At 52.5% G+C, this 18,926-nt stretch overlaps 1 protein-coding gene across 3 annotated transcripts in view; it reads right to left on the bottom strand.

Annotated features, from left to right (window-relative positions):
• Nucleotides 1–18,926, bottom strand: part of SAMD4A (sterile alpha motif domain containing 4A) — a 125,305-nt gene that overhangs the window by 27,068 nt on the left and 79,311 nt on the right. For all 3 annotated transcript variants that reach the window (XM_082485154.1, XM_082485153.1, XM_082485155.1), the window contains exon 2: nucleotides 13,907–14,425. In XM_082485154.1, the coding sequence (XP_082341280.1) occupies nucleotides 13,907–14,425 (519 nt within the window). The remainder of the gene's footprint in view (nucleotides 1–13,906; nucleotides 14,426–18,926) is intronic.

The following is an 18,926-nucleotide window of genomic DNA, read 5'->3' on the forward strand; positions in this document are numbered from 1 at the left end:
CAGCCCGGAGCCACCCCCACGGAGAGGGAATACCGAGCAGCTCCCACGATCCCCCTTCCCACAGCAACCGCCGAGTTCAACTCCGTCCTCTCCCTCCGCCTCCCCCTTGCTACCCCGGTCACGAAGCATCGTCCCCTCCGGGAAGGCTCCCCCGCGCTGGCAGACCCACGCTCCCGGCTTTTCCAGCTTTTCTGTGCCGAGGACCCTTGGAAACAGCCGCCGGTGGGTCACGCTGCCCGGCTGGCACCCTGCCTCCTTCCTGGGCACCTCATTCACCCGCTGCCCACGCCGCCGCAGGCAGCTCCAGCGCGGCCGAAGCAGACCCTGCTGGAACATTTTTCGGCTCCACATCCCCTAACCCTTGGAGCCTTTTCTTTGTGCCTTTTTTTTTTTTTTTTTTTTAAAAAGTGATTTCTCCCTGGGTTTTGTGGCTGTGACTTTAACCGTGTTCGTACGGTGCCGGATAAACCATGTTCTTGCTTCTGAACCAGGGGGGCTGATAATAAGCCACGAGGGGTGAAACCAAGGGTCCTAAATGAGAGCAGCCACCGGGCAGTTGTGCGTATTAGGGGGAAAAAAAAAAAAAAAGATAGAAGCAGAGCACTGCCTCCAGCAGAGAAATTAGGAAGAAGCATAGGCTGCAGAAAAGCCCGTGAAGCAAAATTTTTAAAAAAAAACGTTTTTCAACACAGTTTCCTGTTCAAGAAACTGGACAGAGAAACAATAACCCGTTTGTTGCTGCTCTCTCCGAGCGGCGCGTGCGAGGCCCCTTCCAGGGGAAGGGGACATCTCTGCTGACCGCAGAGGGCTTTGCGAACCCCTGTGCGCCACCAGCGCAGGTGGACCCACTGTTTTGGCTCCGGCAGGAACCTCTGTTGTTGTGATTTACTCATTTGTGTGGCAGCAGAAGCAGAGCTGCGCCTAAAGACGTGTAAACGCAGCTCTCGGTGGCTTCAGCAATCCGATGGGATGCATTTCTGGAAGGATGCCCGGCTCGTCTCGCCGAGGAGCAGCTGATCAGGAGCTGCTTTTGAGGTCCACGCGTTGGGCTTCCCACCACAGCATCCAACAAGGTGGGAGCAAGACAGACCAGGTGTCAATCCCGACGGCGATTTAACTCGCAGACAAAACGGTGTCCGCATCGGGAGGTGGGGATCGGTGCTGGGGATGGAGGGTTAGAGGCACGTTGCAAGAAGGTGCTGCCCTAAAACACACTGCTCTCTGAGTAAACGCAACGCCCTCATCTCCAGGCCAATAAATGTGGTTTTTCTCACACATTTTATACACAAACCACAGAAAAAAACAGTGTTCGCCCCTGGGGAATCCCGGTTCGTTAATCACAACGCCGCTGTGCTGAACCAACACTCCACAGTTATCCCTGAATTCACGGATTTTTTGCTATGGGCTCCCAGGGGAAATTCCTCCCCTGCTCACGGATCAAGCCAGATAAATGGCGCTGGGAGGCAGAAACTCTCCTTCCTACGGTCCTTTTCCACCCAGAGGAGATGTCCAAGAGCATCAAGCAGCAGCCAGCGCTCCCCGCTGCTTCCACCAGCTGCTAATAAGATCCCTGGTCTGAGGAGCATCTGCCTGCTGAGACCGCCGACAGCATCAGCTCCTACCACACATTACGCTTCGGATGGAGAAACCCCTCTATCACTTACAACCATCTCAGGAGGCCAAGCTGGAAGACGTACATCCTTTACGTCGCAGTATGCAACCTGTGGGAAACTGGGAGTAAGAAAAGAAGGGTCTCAAGCCAGTCGAGTGGAAGGGGTGAATGCGAAACCTGTGGAATTGCCCCAAGAAATTGGGATCCGATAATCTCTAGAGTCAAAAAGCTGTGGAGTGAGTGCAGGGAGAGCAGCACGCCTTTAGGAGTGAGAAAATACAGGAGGACAACATGCGTCTTACACGATGTATGTCCCACAGCCATCACCCCACCACCATCAGCGAAATTCCACCCAGAAAGAAACGGCACTTTGCTACCCTACCGTAGCCTTTTCCATCCTCACCGACTTATTTGGGATGTTCTCCTCCCTCGCCTCTTTTTACCCACTTTCACTCATTCAAAAAAGCCATTTAGTCTTTCTCTCTCGTAGGCACCACGACGCGGATTTCGCAAGACAAATTCCTCTGCGTTTCAGCCTTATTGGCTTCCTCTGGCCTCCAGCCCCGTCCCGGCACCCTCCCTCCGGGCTGGAGCTGTCTTAGTCCTTCTCCTCTGCCGCCTTCTTCCAAGAGTGTAAAATCTTACCAGCTCCAGGAGAGAAGAAAAGCCTGTTGGGTCTCCGAGGCCACCGAGGGGCATGAGAAGATGCAAAAGATACTGCCCAGCAGGGACACCTCCTGACTCCCCGTATTGCCCCAAATACCGAGCTCTGCAACGCTCCCCAGGAGACCCCAGCAGCAATGGGAGAGCCACTCTCTCTCCTGCTATCATCCAACACGAATTAATTCTTTCCCATTATTGCTCCAAATTAACTCAGCTCAGCTTTCCACCTCCTCTAGATGCCGACAGCATATGCATCCTAAAAATCTGCCCTCATCGTCCTCCGAAACATTCCCGATTGCTCAGATATTGCCTCGCATTCGAGTTATGACACAGATCTCTGCGCTGGCTAACACGAGACTCGATTGCTCAGCAAACGGGGGGGGGGGACTATGGTTACAAGAAAACACCGAATGCAGAGCAACCGGCCTCAAATCAAATTGCATAACGAATGGGAACAGCAAACTTGAGGGGAAAATAAAATTAAAAAAAATATATATAAATAATTCAGCTTCAAGGCTGCCAAACCCGAGCCATTGATTACAGCGCATTTGAGATCCATTTGCATGCAGGGAGCTTTGCTTTGGAGCCGAGATGGAAACAGAGTCTTAATATAGCTGGAGAGAAAATATCCTTCTTGCACTCTCCTAACCGCACTTTGATAGGAAGCAGCCACAGAGCAGATGGTGCCTATATATAATCACCAGACCTATTATCCCAGCCTCTTTTAGTAATTTGAAGGATGTGATAACCACAAGGAGAGCGGCAAATATTCCCCCTCCCTCCCTTCCCCCTGCTAAGAAAAATATCCAAAAAAAAAAAAAAAAAGAGGAGGAAGCTATAATTATGGCAACGATTAAAAGAATTTCCAAATGAAGTAAATAACTATTTTGTGCACTGCTCCTTTAAACCAGAAGTCAAAAGTTAATTAAATAGCAGCATGTTACTGAGTTGGGAGAACACAGCAAGTCCCCGTGCAGCAGTCGGGAAGAAGCCTGGAGTTGCTTCGGATGAATCCAAACCCCAGCACTCCCTTCCCTCCCCGCTGCGCTCCTGCCGTTCCTCTGCAGCTGCTGGTTGATGGCGGGGGGAAGGAGAGCTCATCTCTCTCCGTTTCTTTACTTGCCAAAGCCTGGAGCTGCACGGTTTCAAAGGATGAAAAGGTTTCTCGCCCCACGAAAATGCTCAGGAAAACATCCCCAAACTGATTTTTATGATGGTGGCTGGGGAAAGGTGGTGTTGGGAGGCTGTGGTGGACGAGTAAAAAGGGGTTTGGGGGGGGTGGGGGGGTTTGCATGCTTCTGCCAGCACGGACCCTTCCTCCCCTTCTGTGGCTGCCTGCCAGGCACCCCAAAAGTGGCAACTAGGAGCCCAGGGTGAGTTGGTGAGAGCAATCCCTAGCTGGAGGCAGCTGGAGGCATCGCTCATCAGGCACTTGATGGACATAAGTTAATAGTGGAGGCGTTGAGGAGCATCCCTGGGTACCCAGCTCCCAGACAGAGCCCCCGGCCCCACACCGACGGTGGCTCCACCAGCGGTGCAAACTCCAGACGGGAACTCACAGACGCTAACGGGGCGATGGGAAAAGCAAAGCTTCCCTCGGGAGACCAACAAGCCCCTCTGCAATGAGCAACCACAGCGTACTGTCGTCACTGGCAGTATCCGACAGGCACCAGGGCGGCTGGCAAAATACACCTGGGTCTAGGAGGGTCCATCCATCAACAGAACCTCCGGGTCAACCGACACGGGAGACTGCCGAGGGGTCTGAGAGAATTACTGGGGATGTCTGACTTTGCTCCACAGGCTGCAGAGCATCAATCAGCTGCGCTGGCGGCTTCTGCGCTGCTTCCAGGTCAGAAGCATGATTCACTGGCGACAGGATTCCTAAGAACCATAGGATAACACACAAAACCATCGCTGCTGCTTCTTAATGCCCTTCCCCGAGACACCCGGGCTGCTGTAAGGAAAGTGGGGGTGGTGGCGGAGCCGTAAGCTTCAAGGTCCCCCCACCCCGACTTGCAGGTCGAGGATGGTGTCCTACCCCCCACTGTCAATGGACAAGCAACGTGCTAATGGCCGTGCAAAACCAGGGCATGCGGTCCCTGCCCTGAGCGCTTGCAGTCGGTGATGGCACCGGGATGTCACAAGCCAAGAGGGTGGGAGCGTCCCTGGGTGCTGCCGGAATAGAGGTTCCCAAATTAGGTGGCCTCATTCCAGCCAGGAAGCTTTGGAGCCACCGCTCTGCGCGTAGGGTATGTGAATTTGGGAGCTGTGGCCTGTGAAGAGATGTGTGGGTACGTGCAAGGATCAAACCTCGTGTATATCGGGTTTGGAGGAAGCAATGGAGTTGTCCCAGAGGATGCGGGTGTGACGTGCCCTCTTCAGGGAGGGATGGCCCAGTGCTCCCCCTCCTCTTTACCAGCCACCCAGACCAACCACCGCCCCCTTCACCGCTTCCCTAACAACGGGGCTGTTTGCTCGGGCAGTGGCAGGCCAGATTACATGGATTATTTAATGCCTAGAAGCATCCTTCGGCGTGGAGAGGACTGGTTTAGGAGCACCTGCGCAGGTCTGTACCTACCAGCAGCCAAAAGTGACATCCACTTCTTCCACTGGCTTCCGTGCCACCCATGCCATCACCTGCTGCAAGTCACCGCTGAGCCCAGCCTTGAGGTCCCCTCCCCTCTTTCCCTTTGGGACCGCAGTAGGGCCCCTCCGCCCGTCGCTGACATCTCCGCCTCCGAGCATCATGGCAGGACCACAAGATCCAGCCCGCCGCCCGCGCGAAAACCCACTCGCCGCAGCCCGCTCATGGGAAACGCGTTTGCCTCCCCACCTACTCCCACAGCTTGGCGGGCAGGTATCCATCACTCGCTCGACACCCTGCCTACAGCAGGAGCGGCGCACAGCCCAAAAGCGCTGCCGGCTGTAGGCTGCACATATGCCCCCCATCGTCACTTGCTCCCACGCGAGAGCGGAGCGGGCACGGCGGGGAGGAGGACTTCATCCCCATCTCTGTGCTGTCTGATGCCCGGGGTAACATCAGCTCTGCTTTGCTAACCTCATCCCTCCAAAGCCAACCGCTGCCGGGAGAAACTTCTTCTGCCCCGAAGGCTGCGCGGCTGTGCATCCCCTACGAGCAACGCTACCTGTGAACAGCAAGTCCCAGCTGAACGGGAACAGGACAGCCACCCTTCCAGACGTTAGCCTGGGGACAATGTCCAAAGCCAAGCGTGCAGCAAGGGTCGATGGGTTACTCCATACCACTGTGTGAATCCCCTCATTTTTTCCCTTCCAGTGCACAGCATGATGTTTGGGAAGATGACAGGTAGGCTGATTAGCTTTGATGTCAGTCTAAGACCCCCACAGAGATGCAATGCAGGTGGCACCTCAGCACCATGTTGCCCTTTGTTGGCCACCCACCTTTTTGGCCAAAGACACAGAGAAAAGAGAGACCCTCCAGGAGCAAAGAGATGAAGGGAGCATGCCAAAAATGGCTCAAAGGAGGAACAGAAAGCACTGGGGCAGCTAAACTGAAGTCTCAAGGTAGAACAGGTTCTGACTGTCGCTCTAGTACAAGAGTCCATCAAGACACTTCAATGCACTGGGTTCGGAAACCCTGAACGCAGCAACACATATGCTGAAAGGTGACAGACGAGAAGGTAGGGCCAGATCAATTTCCTGCCCAAAGTGTCTTCAAGAATCTTCACCTTGAGCCCGTGGCGAGCAAATGCACAGCAGAGTTCACAGAATCATAGAAACATTTAGGTTGGAAAAGACCTTTAAGATCATTGAGTCCAACCGTAAACCTAACACTGCCCAGTCCACCACTAAACCATGTCCCTAAACACCACGTTTACACATCTTTTAAATACCTCCAGGGATGGCGACTCAACCACTTCCCTGGGCAGCCTGTTCCAATGCTTGACAACCCTTTTGGTGAAGAAATTTTTCCTAATATCCATCCTAAACCTCCCCTGGCGCAACTTGAGGCCATTTCCTCTCACCCTATCACTTGTTACTCGGACTGTATGATGGGGCTGCCCTGATCTCTTCCATTTAGACAAACCCACTTTCCCAGTCCATATCTTGCTGCTGCGTGCCCGGATTCCACAGACCCGGGGGGAGCAGCCTCCCTCCCTGCACCCAGTGACCACCTTGGTGGCTGCAGTGGTCCCAGGGTGGGATGGCTCACCTGGCCGCCCTGCTTGGACAGCAAGTCTGGGCAGCGCAGGAGCTGGGATGATGGTGGGATGAGCACACACACGTAGCTGGCGCATCAACTCAAAACATCCTGGCCAGCAGGCCAACTCATGGAGAATGGGTAGAGCTTGCGCTGTTTTGATTTTGGATGCCTCCCTGCTAACCAGAGGGTGAGGGACATGGCAAACGGAGCGGCCTTAACAGCAGGAAGGGATGTTGCCTATAAAACACAGCTCTGCAGTGACCGCTCAAGAGCAGTAGCAGATTCCTCCCAGCACTGCTGACACTCCAAAAGGCCATCGCTCTTGACCTCCACCACCGCTACCATCTTCAATGTTTGATGGCTTCCAGGTTAAGGGCAGGTGACCGTTCATCTCCTTGCTTGCTGAGTGATGGTCTGCAGAGCTGTGGACCATATCTCCCGGGGATTAAGTGCTCTGAATTTATAGAGGGGCCAGGAAATCTGTATCTGCTGTTCGGAGGTGGAGTAGAAGATGCTGTCTCCACTCTCAGTCCCGTTTGCTGCTGTATTTGTGCATATTCTGCATGGATTTGAGAAAACAGCTCTGCTCTCATGTTATCTTTTTGTACAATGATTCTGGTTTTTAGCTACAGAATTAGCAAGATATTGTAGCGATGGGACCCTGGCAAAGAGGGTGACTCCTAGAAACGTTCTCCGACAGTTACGTGCAACACTAGAGGGCATGAGCAAGACAAGAGATGCCCCCGTCTACCACCGCTGAGAAGCTCAAATGTAATAGAGGCCAATGAGCTTTTCTCAGTCCATCCGTAAAAGAGAAAAAAAGCAAACCTTAGAGGTGTCCCCACCCGGCAGGGTGAGTGCCAGGGTGTCAAGCCTCAGTACACAGCACGGCCAACCGAGGAACAAGTCTCTGAAGGCAATTCCCGAGTACAAAACTAATCCCCCCCTGCTCCCAGCAAGAACAGCGCATTTGTTTGCTTCACTATTGTAACCTTACTCAGACTTTTGCACGCTTTTATTTTTGAGTAAGCAAACCAGCATGTTTTGCTAACTTTGCATGGAAGGAAACGCGCGTAAGTCAAATATACACTGCGGACACACAATCACCTTCAGGTGTCGTTGCAAATCTACACAGAGGAGAGGTTATACTCGCAAGCTGCCCATCAACCCAGCACAAACCTGGGTGGTCCTGCAGGTTAAAACATGCAGTTATCCCGTTATCAAGCTCAGTTTGGATACTGGGTACAACAACCGCGTCGTCTCCAGTGGTAGGCAGTGAGCTGCTGCAAAACAGCGTAGGGGAGGAAGAGTCAGGAAACTCACACTCTGCCCATGACAAGTGCTTTCTTGATACCGTTTCTTCCACCTCAATTCCCTGATGACCTGGGGAAGAGCTCCACCGTCTTGTTCATCTGCTCTCTCACGAGGGAGTCCGTAACTGGGGCAAACGTACGCAAAATTCAGCCAGCCATGTCACGCACTGGCATGCCGACGTACAGCTTAGTAGCTGCAGATCTGCCTGTAGGGCAGCAGTTGGGATTGAGTCTCTTCTCAGAAAGAGCAACACGACAGAAAGCCCTTCTCAGGACGGCGGGGTCTCCACAAGCTGGCACCGGGCTTGCCCCAGAGCCAGCAGCCCCTGGTGGGATCTTCATGTAAGAGTCATGGGGACGGTTCTGCCTTCTGCAGGGTGCCCTGCTGCCACCAGTATCACTACATTTCTTGGGGTACGGGGAGTCTGACCGCCAGTACGACTTGCTGGTGCCGCCTGAGCATCACCGAAAGGTCAGCATCGCTCGAGAGCTGGCAGGTGGGAGGGGAGAGCCATGAATCTGGACTGGCGTGCATGGAAAGAAGTACGCTGATTTATTCCTTCTCTTCAGCTTTAGGACAAGATAAGAGGTTTTTCTTTTTCAGGACAAGAAGGTTATATAGGTGAGTATTTCTCCTGCATTGCACTGCTCCCTCACCTTCTCTCTCTCCTCGTAGGCAAACGACATCAGTTTTCTGGCAGAGAGTCCCACGGGAAGGGTGTAGCAGGTCTGAGAACCCGGCATCTTTCCCATTTCTTCAGAAGCGGAAGGGTGGCCGCAGACTGGCAAACAGCTTTGCTGGTCCAAGGACCTCTCTGTTCACTGGCAGGGGAACCCAGGCAGCACAGCAATGCTGAAATCCTAAAGAGCTTGCAACATCTCTCCTGTATGGACGCAGCCCCGATGTCCAGGATTTCTGCTCTGCAAGATCTCTGACCGTACCTATCCATCACTGACCTGTGATGCACACCATCACCTCGTCCCCTGGTGCCTCCCACACCATGCCTCCAGGCATTGGTGCTGCTCCAAGCCACCAGGGATGCACACACCAGGGACACATTGGGAGCTCACCCAAGGACAGGACTGTGGGGCACCACCAGCAAGACACTCAGATACCATCATTACCTCCTCCTCTTTTTGGAAGGACAGACAGGAGATGGACTCCTAGATGCACAAGGCTCCAGCAAGACCAAGCACTGCCTACATTCTCCAGAGCCATCCCGCACCGGGAAACCCGACATGCCATTGCTTTATGGCAGAACTACAGACCATACAGAGGCGGGCAGAGCTCCTGTCCCCCAAGCAGGGTGACAACTGGAGACATTCACCCTGGCTGAAGTGCTGCCTGCACTTGGCGCTGAGCCACCTCTTCTTCTGGGCAGCTACTGGCATAAGGAGCTCCTCGCATCTCTGCCAGAAAAACCCTGCTCTTAATTCAAATGTTTGGGGCAAATTACTGTTGCTCCTGCAGTAAAATTAAGGCTTTCTGCCCCTGTGCAGAGGTAGGAGGTTGACTTGCCCCTGGAAACCTGCTCTCCAGGGAGAGTTTAAGCACCCTGGCACAACAGCAGGGGCAAGAACATAGCAAAATCTCACCATACATTGATAAAAGAAGTAATACTGTTTTCCCCGTATGCACTGGTTATGTACTGGGAGCAGAGGACCGAGACACTCGTCCATCAGATGCACATCAGAGCCAGGAACTGAATCCTTACCTCTAGCTGTGGTTCAGCAGGCTCACTATTGCCAACTGGAGTTGCTATCGCTCCCTACAAACCTTCTGCTTTTCTTTTTTCCTGCTCGTAGGTCCAGTTCAGACCAGTGTCCCGGCACCCCACCTTGCCAGCACTGGACAAGCCTATTTAATAGCAGACCCTCCTCCTCTGCACATATTCCCTTCTGAGCAGGCGGAAAACAGGGGGTTAAGCTACGCTGTACTTCCATTTGACAACCAAAACCCAGAAAGCCATCAGACGGTACTCAGGGGGAACCAATTACACAGGGGAAAGGAAGGAGCCAGACCCCCATCCAAGGAGCTCTTGGTCTGCAGCTTTGAAAGCCAACTGTTTCTTTCTGTCCTTTCAGAGTTTTCAGGCCCTGTCTCCACTGCAAAGGCATTGTGCAACGCGGGCATTTTGCAACCGCGGCCTGACTCGGCCACAGAGCCCCAGGGTCTGAGCTTCACCCTGTCCCACCACGCCTGGAGCAGCTCTGGCCTCCTGCCCACCGGCGCTCCCAAGCCCATGCCGAGGCTTCCTTTACTCCTGGCACACTAAAGCTTGGTTCAAAGTTGCAGGTCAAGTTCTGTGGGATGGGCTGAGAAAGCAGTTACGGTGATGCAGAGGATGGGAAGGAGCACATGAACTTCCATCGCTTCCGGTGAGTCCATGCCCTCAGATTGCTCCAGACCCGAACCCATCACTTACGATGCTGGTGCCACTCCTGGATCACCATCACTGGTGTAAATCCAGAGTGATTCCTTCAGAGGACTCCAGATTTGCCCTGCAAAGGCTGGAGAACTCCAGAAACATCTCCTCAAGCCTTGGCTAACACCCGGCACCGTTAAGACAGAGCTGGAGATGAGCCAAGCCTGAACCAAGCTCCAAAGCCTGGGTCTAGGTCAAGTCAAAGATGAGGACAGCACAGAGCAGATTGTCATGTGAGCTTCACCTACCCATATTTAAACCGTACGCTGTTAATATCGTTACACCTAATTATGCCACAATACCAGACGAAAGTACCTCGGGCAAGATCACCACGTTACTCCTCCAGGAAAGACTTTGCCCCATTTTGGTGTCAGGAACAGGCAATGCCTTTGCAGGGATGGGTCGGGGAAGGCTGTGCCCTGCAGGGTGCTGCGGGATTAAGCCCCTGCCCAGATAAACACCTCCAAGTAGGAAGGAGAATTTAAAAATAATAACACTAAGCCCTAAACAAACAGTAACAGTTTGAGGGCTTTGCTTTGGAATAAAAGATTAATGGACGTATTGATTGACTCAAGGGGCTGGGACAAAGGCTGACAGCCGTGTTTATTTTTTAGCATCTGTCTGTGGACTTACTGTGTTTGTGTCCAAGCAAATATTGCGTTAAGGAAGCTTATGAACTAACACATCAAGTGTGGTCGGATTGTCTCCAGCTCAGCCCGCAGGTTGTCTGAACATGCTGCCACCAAAATAAGTTAGCAGGAGCTGAAACAGCTTAAAATTTAGAACTAGACTGGGCTGAAGATGTGTTCAGATGCCTCTGTAAAGCTACTCAGCCTCAGAAACATGAGTTGACCCCGCTGCGATGCTCAGGGAAAAGGTTCCCTGAATATGGACTCTATAAACCTTGCAGCTCAGAGCAAGACAATGCGAGTGAGCTGCCCTGGCACCACCAAAACCAGCTACTGTGGGATGCCGGGAAGGACCAGACCCGGCAAGGGCTGCCATGGCGGGACTTATGGCAGGAGATGCCGCAGCCAAGCAGGCGGCAGACATGGAGAAGGGATGTGCTTTTCCAGCAAAAGACCAGGGTGAAGTGTAGGGCTGCTGGCAGACCCACAACTGCTCCTCTCCCAGCGCTGCGCTGCTGCGCACACCTAATTCTGGAGAATTTAGGAAAAAAGCTCAGTAGTGCAGCAGCCCGAACACTGCTGAGTAAAGCGGTTGTTGCCTTCGTTTTGGCACCTTGGGCTAATACCTGGGGACCCCCTGGGGCAAAAGGTGGGTCGCTACTTCTGTTAAGACATAGGTGCACGCAAAAAGGCTCAAAGAAGCACAAAAGGGTTTTTGAAAAGTGTCCTTTAAGACCCAGAGTTTCTTGTGGAGCTCCAGCCACCGTCAATGATTAACCTGCTGCACCCATCAGACCTCTGCGCTTCCAGCTCTTGACGTGAGGAAGCAAATCCCTTCTGAAGCCACCTCTTCCCACTGCCTCCCCGGCGTGCAAAGCCTCTGAACTGCCAGGCATGCGAAAACCACGAGGAGGGACCCAAAAAAAAATCCCTGGAGAGGTTTAACAGGGCAATTGCAAATACATTCATGACTCTTCTCACTCTGCCTCCTCGTTAAGCCTTTCCCACGCAGCTTGGTCACCCTGACACAGCTCTCCTCCGCAGCGCAGGGACCTGGCTCTCGGAGAAGCTGAACCTCACACAATCCCACGGCAGCAGGAGCCGGGGCTTCACAAACAGGGGACAGGATGGGCACGAAGTTCGGAGTCGGTGGAGAAGTACCCTGGGCTGCATCAAAAGAAACATGGGCAGCAGGTCAAGGGAGGGGATCCTGTCCCTCTACTCTGCTCAGGTGAGATCCCACCTGGAGTCCTGCATCCAGCTCTGGGGCCCCCAGTGTAAAAAGGACATGGACCTGTTGGAGTGGGGCCAGAGGAGGCCACGAAGATGATCAGAGGGTTGGAGCACCTATCCTGAGGACTGACTGAAAGAGTTAGGGTGGTTCAGCCTGGAGAAGAGAAGGCTCCGGGGAGACCTTAGAGCCCCTTCCAGTACCTGAAGGGGGCCTACAGGAAAGATGTGGGACAAACTTTTTAGCAGGGCCTGTTGCAATAGGACAAGGAGTAATGGCTTTAAACTAAAAGAGAGAAGGTTCAGACTAGATATAAAGAAGAAATGTTTAACGCTGAGGGTGGTGAACCACTGGCCCAGGTGGCCCAGAGAGGTGGGAGATGCCCCATCCCTGGAAACATTCCAGGCCAGGTTGGACGGGGCTCTGAGCAACCTAATCCAGTTGAAGATGTCCCTGCTCATGGCAGGGGGTTGGACTAGATGGTCTTTAAAGGTCCCTTCCAACCCAAACCATTCTTTGATTCTGTGATTCTCAGCTGAGACCCTTCTGCTAAATCCTCGCGTGACAGAGCAGGCAGTGCTGCCTGCAAGGATGGGCACTGGAGAGGCAGGGACAGGGGTGCTACAGCAATAAACCCAGCGCCGTGTTTCATATCGTTGTCAATTTGAAACACCACCTAAAAAAAGCGCTTATTACAGGAGAGGGAAAAACCCAGAAGCCTTAAGTGACCATTTTAAAGCTTTCAGCTATTTAATTGTGGCTTTCCGCACACTGACAGAAAAGCCAGCACCCTCACCGCAAGAAGCCTCTCCTCTCTGAAGCGCTCTCTGAGTCCCTTATATCTAGGGAGATGCCAAGCATCTTGGAGAGAGACCTTCTGAACACTCCAAAGTGAAGGAGGATGTCCAGCCTTGCCGGTGAGGTGGCAGCAGTCATCCAAGGTGACAGCAAGGCAGGCGTGACAGCCCTCCACAGAGGGAGTGGGTGGGCAGAAGAGCTCCTGAACCCCGCTGAGAAGATGCTTTGTTCCTCCTCTCCCAAGGATGGGTCACAGGCATCAACACCTGCTTTAAAAAACAGTTATAGCTGCACTACACCTCCACGCAAAACCAGTGATAAATCTCCGGCCGCAGTGCTCTGCAGCGCCTCTGAGTGTCCAAGCCTTGGGCTGGGCTCTGCACCATCCACCGCTCCCATCAAAGCCTGGCAGGGCCACCACGGGGGAAGAGCTACCCAACTCTCCTGGAAAACGCCGAGGACTGTGCATCTAAACCCCCTCATCATCACCAGTTTCACACCTCTCCGCAGTGGAGATAAAAGGTAACATTTTTGGATACGCCCTGAAGATGGTGGATTTCAGCCTTGCTTCCCAAAACACTGCCTGTGCTTTGGGGCCCCAATCCCATTTCCTCCCTGTAAGGCAGCAGGACCTCAAGACCCCCAGCTCTGTTTTGGACATGAAGCATCAGCTCCCCGCTTGCTTTAGAAACTCTTGAAAGGCAAACTGCAAATCTAGATGGAGCTACCTGAAATAAAAGGGGCTCCCCTCTGTAATGCACATTTTTTGCTCTCACAGCTTGGCTGTTTTTCCTTCCTCTCCAGCTGTCAGGTCTTTAAAATCCCACAGGACTAGAGAAAAAATAAATAATAAAAAAAAAAAAGGCGGGGAGGAAATAAAAAAGCAGGTAGGGGAAAGAAGGGAAAAAAAACCCGGAGTTTTCTATGGCCCAGATGAATCTAGCCCCTGTGCTAACCACGGCAAAGCAACATTTTCTAGCGGAATGGGGGGGACCGTGCTGTGAAGGGTGGCCACGAGTGGCCGTCCCCAGCGCTTCCCGTGGGTACTTACTGGTGCTTGTGCTAGTGCCGATGGTGTTGATGGTTGTGGGGACGGAGGAGGAGGAGTAGAGGGGCAGATGGCCGTTCTCGCACGCCAGGTTTTTGTCCTGCCAGCTGGAAGCGCTGACGCTTATGCCCGAGTCTCGAGAGTTTTGCCATCCGTTGAGTTTGTCGTCGGAGTTTTGTCTTTGGTGATAGTAGTGCGTCTGCCCGTAGTCCACCGAATCCGACCGACCTCTGCTCTGGCTGCCGAAGCCACCCGACGTGCGGTCCTCCAGGTGGTTGAGCCACATGGCCAGGGCGCTCCTGTCCTCCAAGGAGGTGGCAGGGTGTATCAAGGCGTAGGACAGCAACTGTCTGCTCTCCTCGATGTGTTGGTTGTGTTCGATCGAGTGGGCCAGGATTTTAGGCAAGAGTTTCATATATTCGACTTTTGCCTCGATGTTTCCGGGCTTCAGTAAAGGCAGGTGGGTTAACAATAGGGAAATCACTTTATCCTTGGATTCCTGTTGCCATTGGTTAATGATTCCTGTTGAAGGAATAGGAAAAAAAAAAAAAAAAAAGAAAAAAAAGAAGAGAATTGAGAAATAGGCAAACAGACCTAATAAAGAAATAAAAAGACCCTGGCAGGATAAATACAACACGCCAGCGGAATGCCTGCATGCGTGATGCCGCTGCGTGAGCATCTCCCAGACAGGGGCGGTCACCGCTCTCTGAAAACCCAGGTCAGGGCAAGGTGTGCCGAACTGGACACCAAGAGTTACCAGTTACTCCTGAAAATCACTCAAAAAGATGAATTACACCCACCTCTATGTCCACGTAGCTCCACTGCTTTTGTCCTAACGCCAACCAAAGTCATGATTTGGCCCAAATTTTCTGTATCGTGGCAGATTACACAAGATACTACACAAAAGCACTTCGTGGATAAACCTAACCTTTTAAAATCACTGGTTGGAAAATGGAAAAAGGTCAAGATTCAAATGCGCTAATACAGGCAAGAGCCACAGAGGGTGAAAGGGAAGAAGCATCCCAGCAGGAGGGCGATAACCAAACCAGGGTGTTGGTCCATCCACCAGCCCGGCGCGATAAGCTGCCCCAAAGGGATGGAGGGAAGGGCTCAGCTGAAGCAGCCACAGAGCTATTGTTCCTCTGTTAGCTCACGGCAGATACGAGAGGTTTTAGAAGACCACGAAAAAAGCAAACATAGGGTTCAGCTTTAAAAATATGCAAAAGGAAAAGCCAGGGGATTACAAAGTGGTCACTTAACTCGAAGTCCTGGAAAACTGATGGAACAAATAATGAAACAACCTATTTGTAAGCACTTAGAAGATAACAAGATGATAAGTGACTGCCGACACCGATTTGTCAAGAACAATTTAATTTCCTTCTGCGACAGAGTAACTGGCCTGTGAATAGCTGGAGAAGCAGTCAGAGCTGTATATCTTGATATTCATTAGGTGCTGCCGCACACGGCTTCCTCAGCAGCACACCAGAGGAACACGCTCAGGCGAAACTACTCTAATGTGGGCACACAACTCATCAGAAAACCATATGGAGAGAGTCGTTACTGGTGATTCACCGTCAGACTGGGAGGATGTGCTGAGCAAGGAGACTTGTCCCGGCTGTGACACCACCCAGTGTGTCATCGGTGATACGGGTGACGTGATAAATGTATTCAATGCACAGGTATCACGCTAGGAGAAATGAAAACGCTCCAGAAAACTGGATTAGAAGTCAATTGATGTTGAGACCTGGAGAAAAGTCAGCAAAAACCAGCTGCATTAAGAAGGTGCAAACATCTGCGTGTAGGTAGAAACACACCGCTGTGCAGTACCAGGAGGGGAAAGAGCCTGCGGTCAGGAAGCATCACAGGTTGAACATCAGTCAAAATGCCGCGTTGCACATAAAAACTGTACCAGCCAACCAGTCATCTATCTGTCTGAGAGGTGGAAGACCGATGCGGACAAGCTGTTCACTGTGTCTCCCGGGGATTGTAGCAATAGGTTTGAATTGCAGCAAAGGTGAATGAGGTCAGACATGAAGAAACTACGTCCTACAGGTAGGGCTAGTGATGCGCAGGCAGGGATTGCCTACGGAGGCTGTGAAATCTCCAACACTGGAGGTTTTTCTGACCAGCTTATACAAATACCAGCCACGGATAGCTCAGGACCTACCTAGACAACCTGACTGATGCTCCCCAGCCCCAGGTCATTCTCTCCTCCAGCATTTACCAACCCCCCCCATGAAGCCTTCAACCTGTAGCAGGTTGTGCCTAAGGGTGCCACAGCTGAACTGGCTGGTGAAAAAGTACTTTCTTCGGTTTGCTTTCAGCCCACTGCCCAAAACTTCACTGAGGGAAATTCCCTAAGTTCTCATGTTATTAAAGAACCCCAAAACTTTATGTTCTCCCTCTCTGTCTGCTGTCTGCTGTCCATACTGGAGAGGAAGCTGCTCTAAGTCATTGATTAACCCTAAATCCTTTGCGTATTTTTGAGCTAGGGTAACCAAACCCACACCAGTGAAATGAAGATCTGGTTGTCCATCTGTAGGACTACCCACCAGGTTTGCTCTTGGGAAGACCCATACCTCCGTCCAGCAGCCAACCGAACCTTCCACCACCCCACCACCTCATGACCCAGAAGAGGGCTATTACAGTAGGGTCTTTTCCCAATTAGGGCCAAACCCTGCATGTCGGTTCCTCGACACAACTGTGATGGTGAGCAGCAATCACCCCTCCAGCTTCGCCTTCCCAGTTTGAAGGCGTGCAATCGTTTTAATAGGAAGCCACTAGATGGCTTGCTGGAAACACCGACGGCTCTCGCTGGAACCTTCTGCAGCGGTATTTACTTCTCCGCAAACCCATCCCTCCTCCAGATCTCCTTCCCGACCCGGTCGCCAGCGTGCCTGAGCCATCTCGTGTCACTGCGCTGAGAGGCACAAGGGACACGGTGTGGCACAGCTTTGGTAAAGAAAGAACCGCTTCATCCGCAGCAGAAGTGAGTTTCAGTGCTCTGGGTGTCCTCCCATTCCTGCTGCGAGGTTGTTTCGGTGCTAAAGAATGGTATTTGGAAAAGCAACACTCAACCTAAGTGAAGTTGTAAAAAATACACGCCCGTAGCAGAACGCAAGGTCCGCTCGACAGCAGGTATGTGACATACACTTTCTGATGCAATGCAAAGCAACTTTGGGTCATAATTCACCATCCCGAGCCCTTCCAGCTCGCCAACATTTTTTTGCCAAGAGCACAGCGGGACTGAAGCCACTCTTTGGGGGATTCAAACACAACCTCTCCACCCTGAGGCAGGGCCTACCCACTGAGGGCAGGGTATTCTGGACAGGAGCAACCTCAAAACACTTTGGAGCAGCCCTGCTGCTTTGCATAGAGTAATTAAACATAGGTACTGGCTGAGAAAGCAAGAGGGAAGCCTTAGAGTTAAAGACCCTTTGCTTTTGGAAGCTCTTAGGTGGGACACTGCATCTAAATCCTCCTGGGGATGGAATCACTGGGATGTCCCTATGGCACCTGCCTTACCCCACCGGGTGGGGGGAACCTGGCACAGAGGCAAAGCTACAGGCAGGGAGAAAAACACCCCAAATCCTTCGTTTTTCTTTGCAGTGGGTGGGTTCTCATCCCTGCTTTCCCCATCCTCCCTTGCCAGTGGGAATTAGGGATAACGCCTTCTCTGCAAGAACAGCCTATCCAGCTTTGCCTTTGCCTTCCCCTGAAACATGTGCTCTGGGCCACAGAGCCATCTCATGGCTACTTCTCGTTGCTATCACTATTTTTTCTCTAAGTCCAGAGAGTGCAGAAGTCAACCTGAGTCTCGATCATTCGTTTGCAAAGGTGACGGAGGCAGATCTGTGCTGCAAGGACGACCATGAAGGCACCAGCTGAGGCTTGACACAAGTCACTCTGGAGTCCCAACATAAGAAGGACATGGACCTGGTGGAGCGTGTCCAGAGGAGAGCCACAAGAATGACCCGAGGGCTGGAGCACCTCTCCTATGAGGAGAGGCTGAGAGAGTTGGGGCTGTTCAGCCTGGAGAAGAGAAGGCTCTGGGGAGATCTTATTGCTGCCTTCCAGTACCTACAGGGCCTACAGGAGAGCTGGGGAAGGGCTTTTTACTCGGGCATGTAGCGTTCAGACGAGGGGGCTTTAAACTGGAAGAGAGCAGGTTCAGATTGATCATTAGGAGAAGTTTTTCCCTGTGAGGGTGGTGAGGCACTGGCACAGGTTGCCCAGAGAGGTTGTTGAGGCCCCATCCCTGGAGGTGTTCAAGGCTAGGCTGGACGTGGCCTTGGGCAACCTGGCCTGGTGGGAGGTGTCCCTGCCTATGGCAGGGGGGTTGGAACTCGATGATCTTCAAGGTCCTTTCCAACCTAAACCATCCTATGGTTCTATGAAGTCACCATTCACCACCTCTCCTGTGACCGCCTCCGAGCCCCAGCACGGGGAACACCAGCACCGGGATGCCAGGCACGGACACAGCATGATGCCGTTTAGCACCAACTGTGGACAAATTGCCTGGCCAGGTCACTTGGTTTTGAAACACTCCTGGTTGCCCACAATGCCTACTGCACATGGGGGACACTTTCCAGACCTCTCTCGCGAACCGAGAGAAGCCTGAGCGTTTGCCCACCAGAGCATCTCCGTATTTTCCATATGCAGACATAATTCTGCTGCAGGCAAAGCCTTGTGTCATGCTTAATCTGATTTATCTGTCCCCTCTCTCCCCTGCTTCTTGGCCGGCTGCCTGGGAGGTGAAAACCCATCTTATTTTCTCCCCTCCTCCCGCAGAGGGATTTCACCCCTTTCCTTATCACCCCCACGTTTTTTCATCGCCGTCGGGGCGGTTCGGCAGCGCTTTCAACCCAGCACAGCCAAACCCCAGCCCGGCTCCATCCACGGGGAGAGGCTGCGGGACTTTGCAGCAGCTTGGGTAAACTGAGAAATCAAAAGATCCTTTAAAAAAAGGCATGCAATGCACTGCTAAAAGAAGTCGGTGCCACTTCTACATAGGAATTAAGTA

This window comes from Vanellus vanellus, assembly GCF_965231255.1.
Source record: "Vanellus vanellus genome assembly, chromosome: 6".
NCBI lineage: Eukaryota > Metazoa > Chordata > Aves > Charadriiformes > Charadriidae > Vanellus > Vanellus vanellus.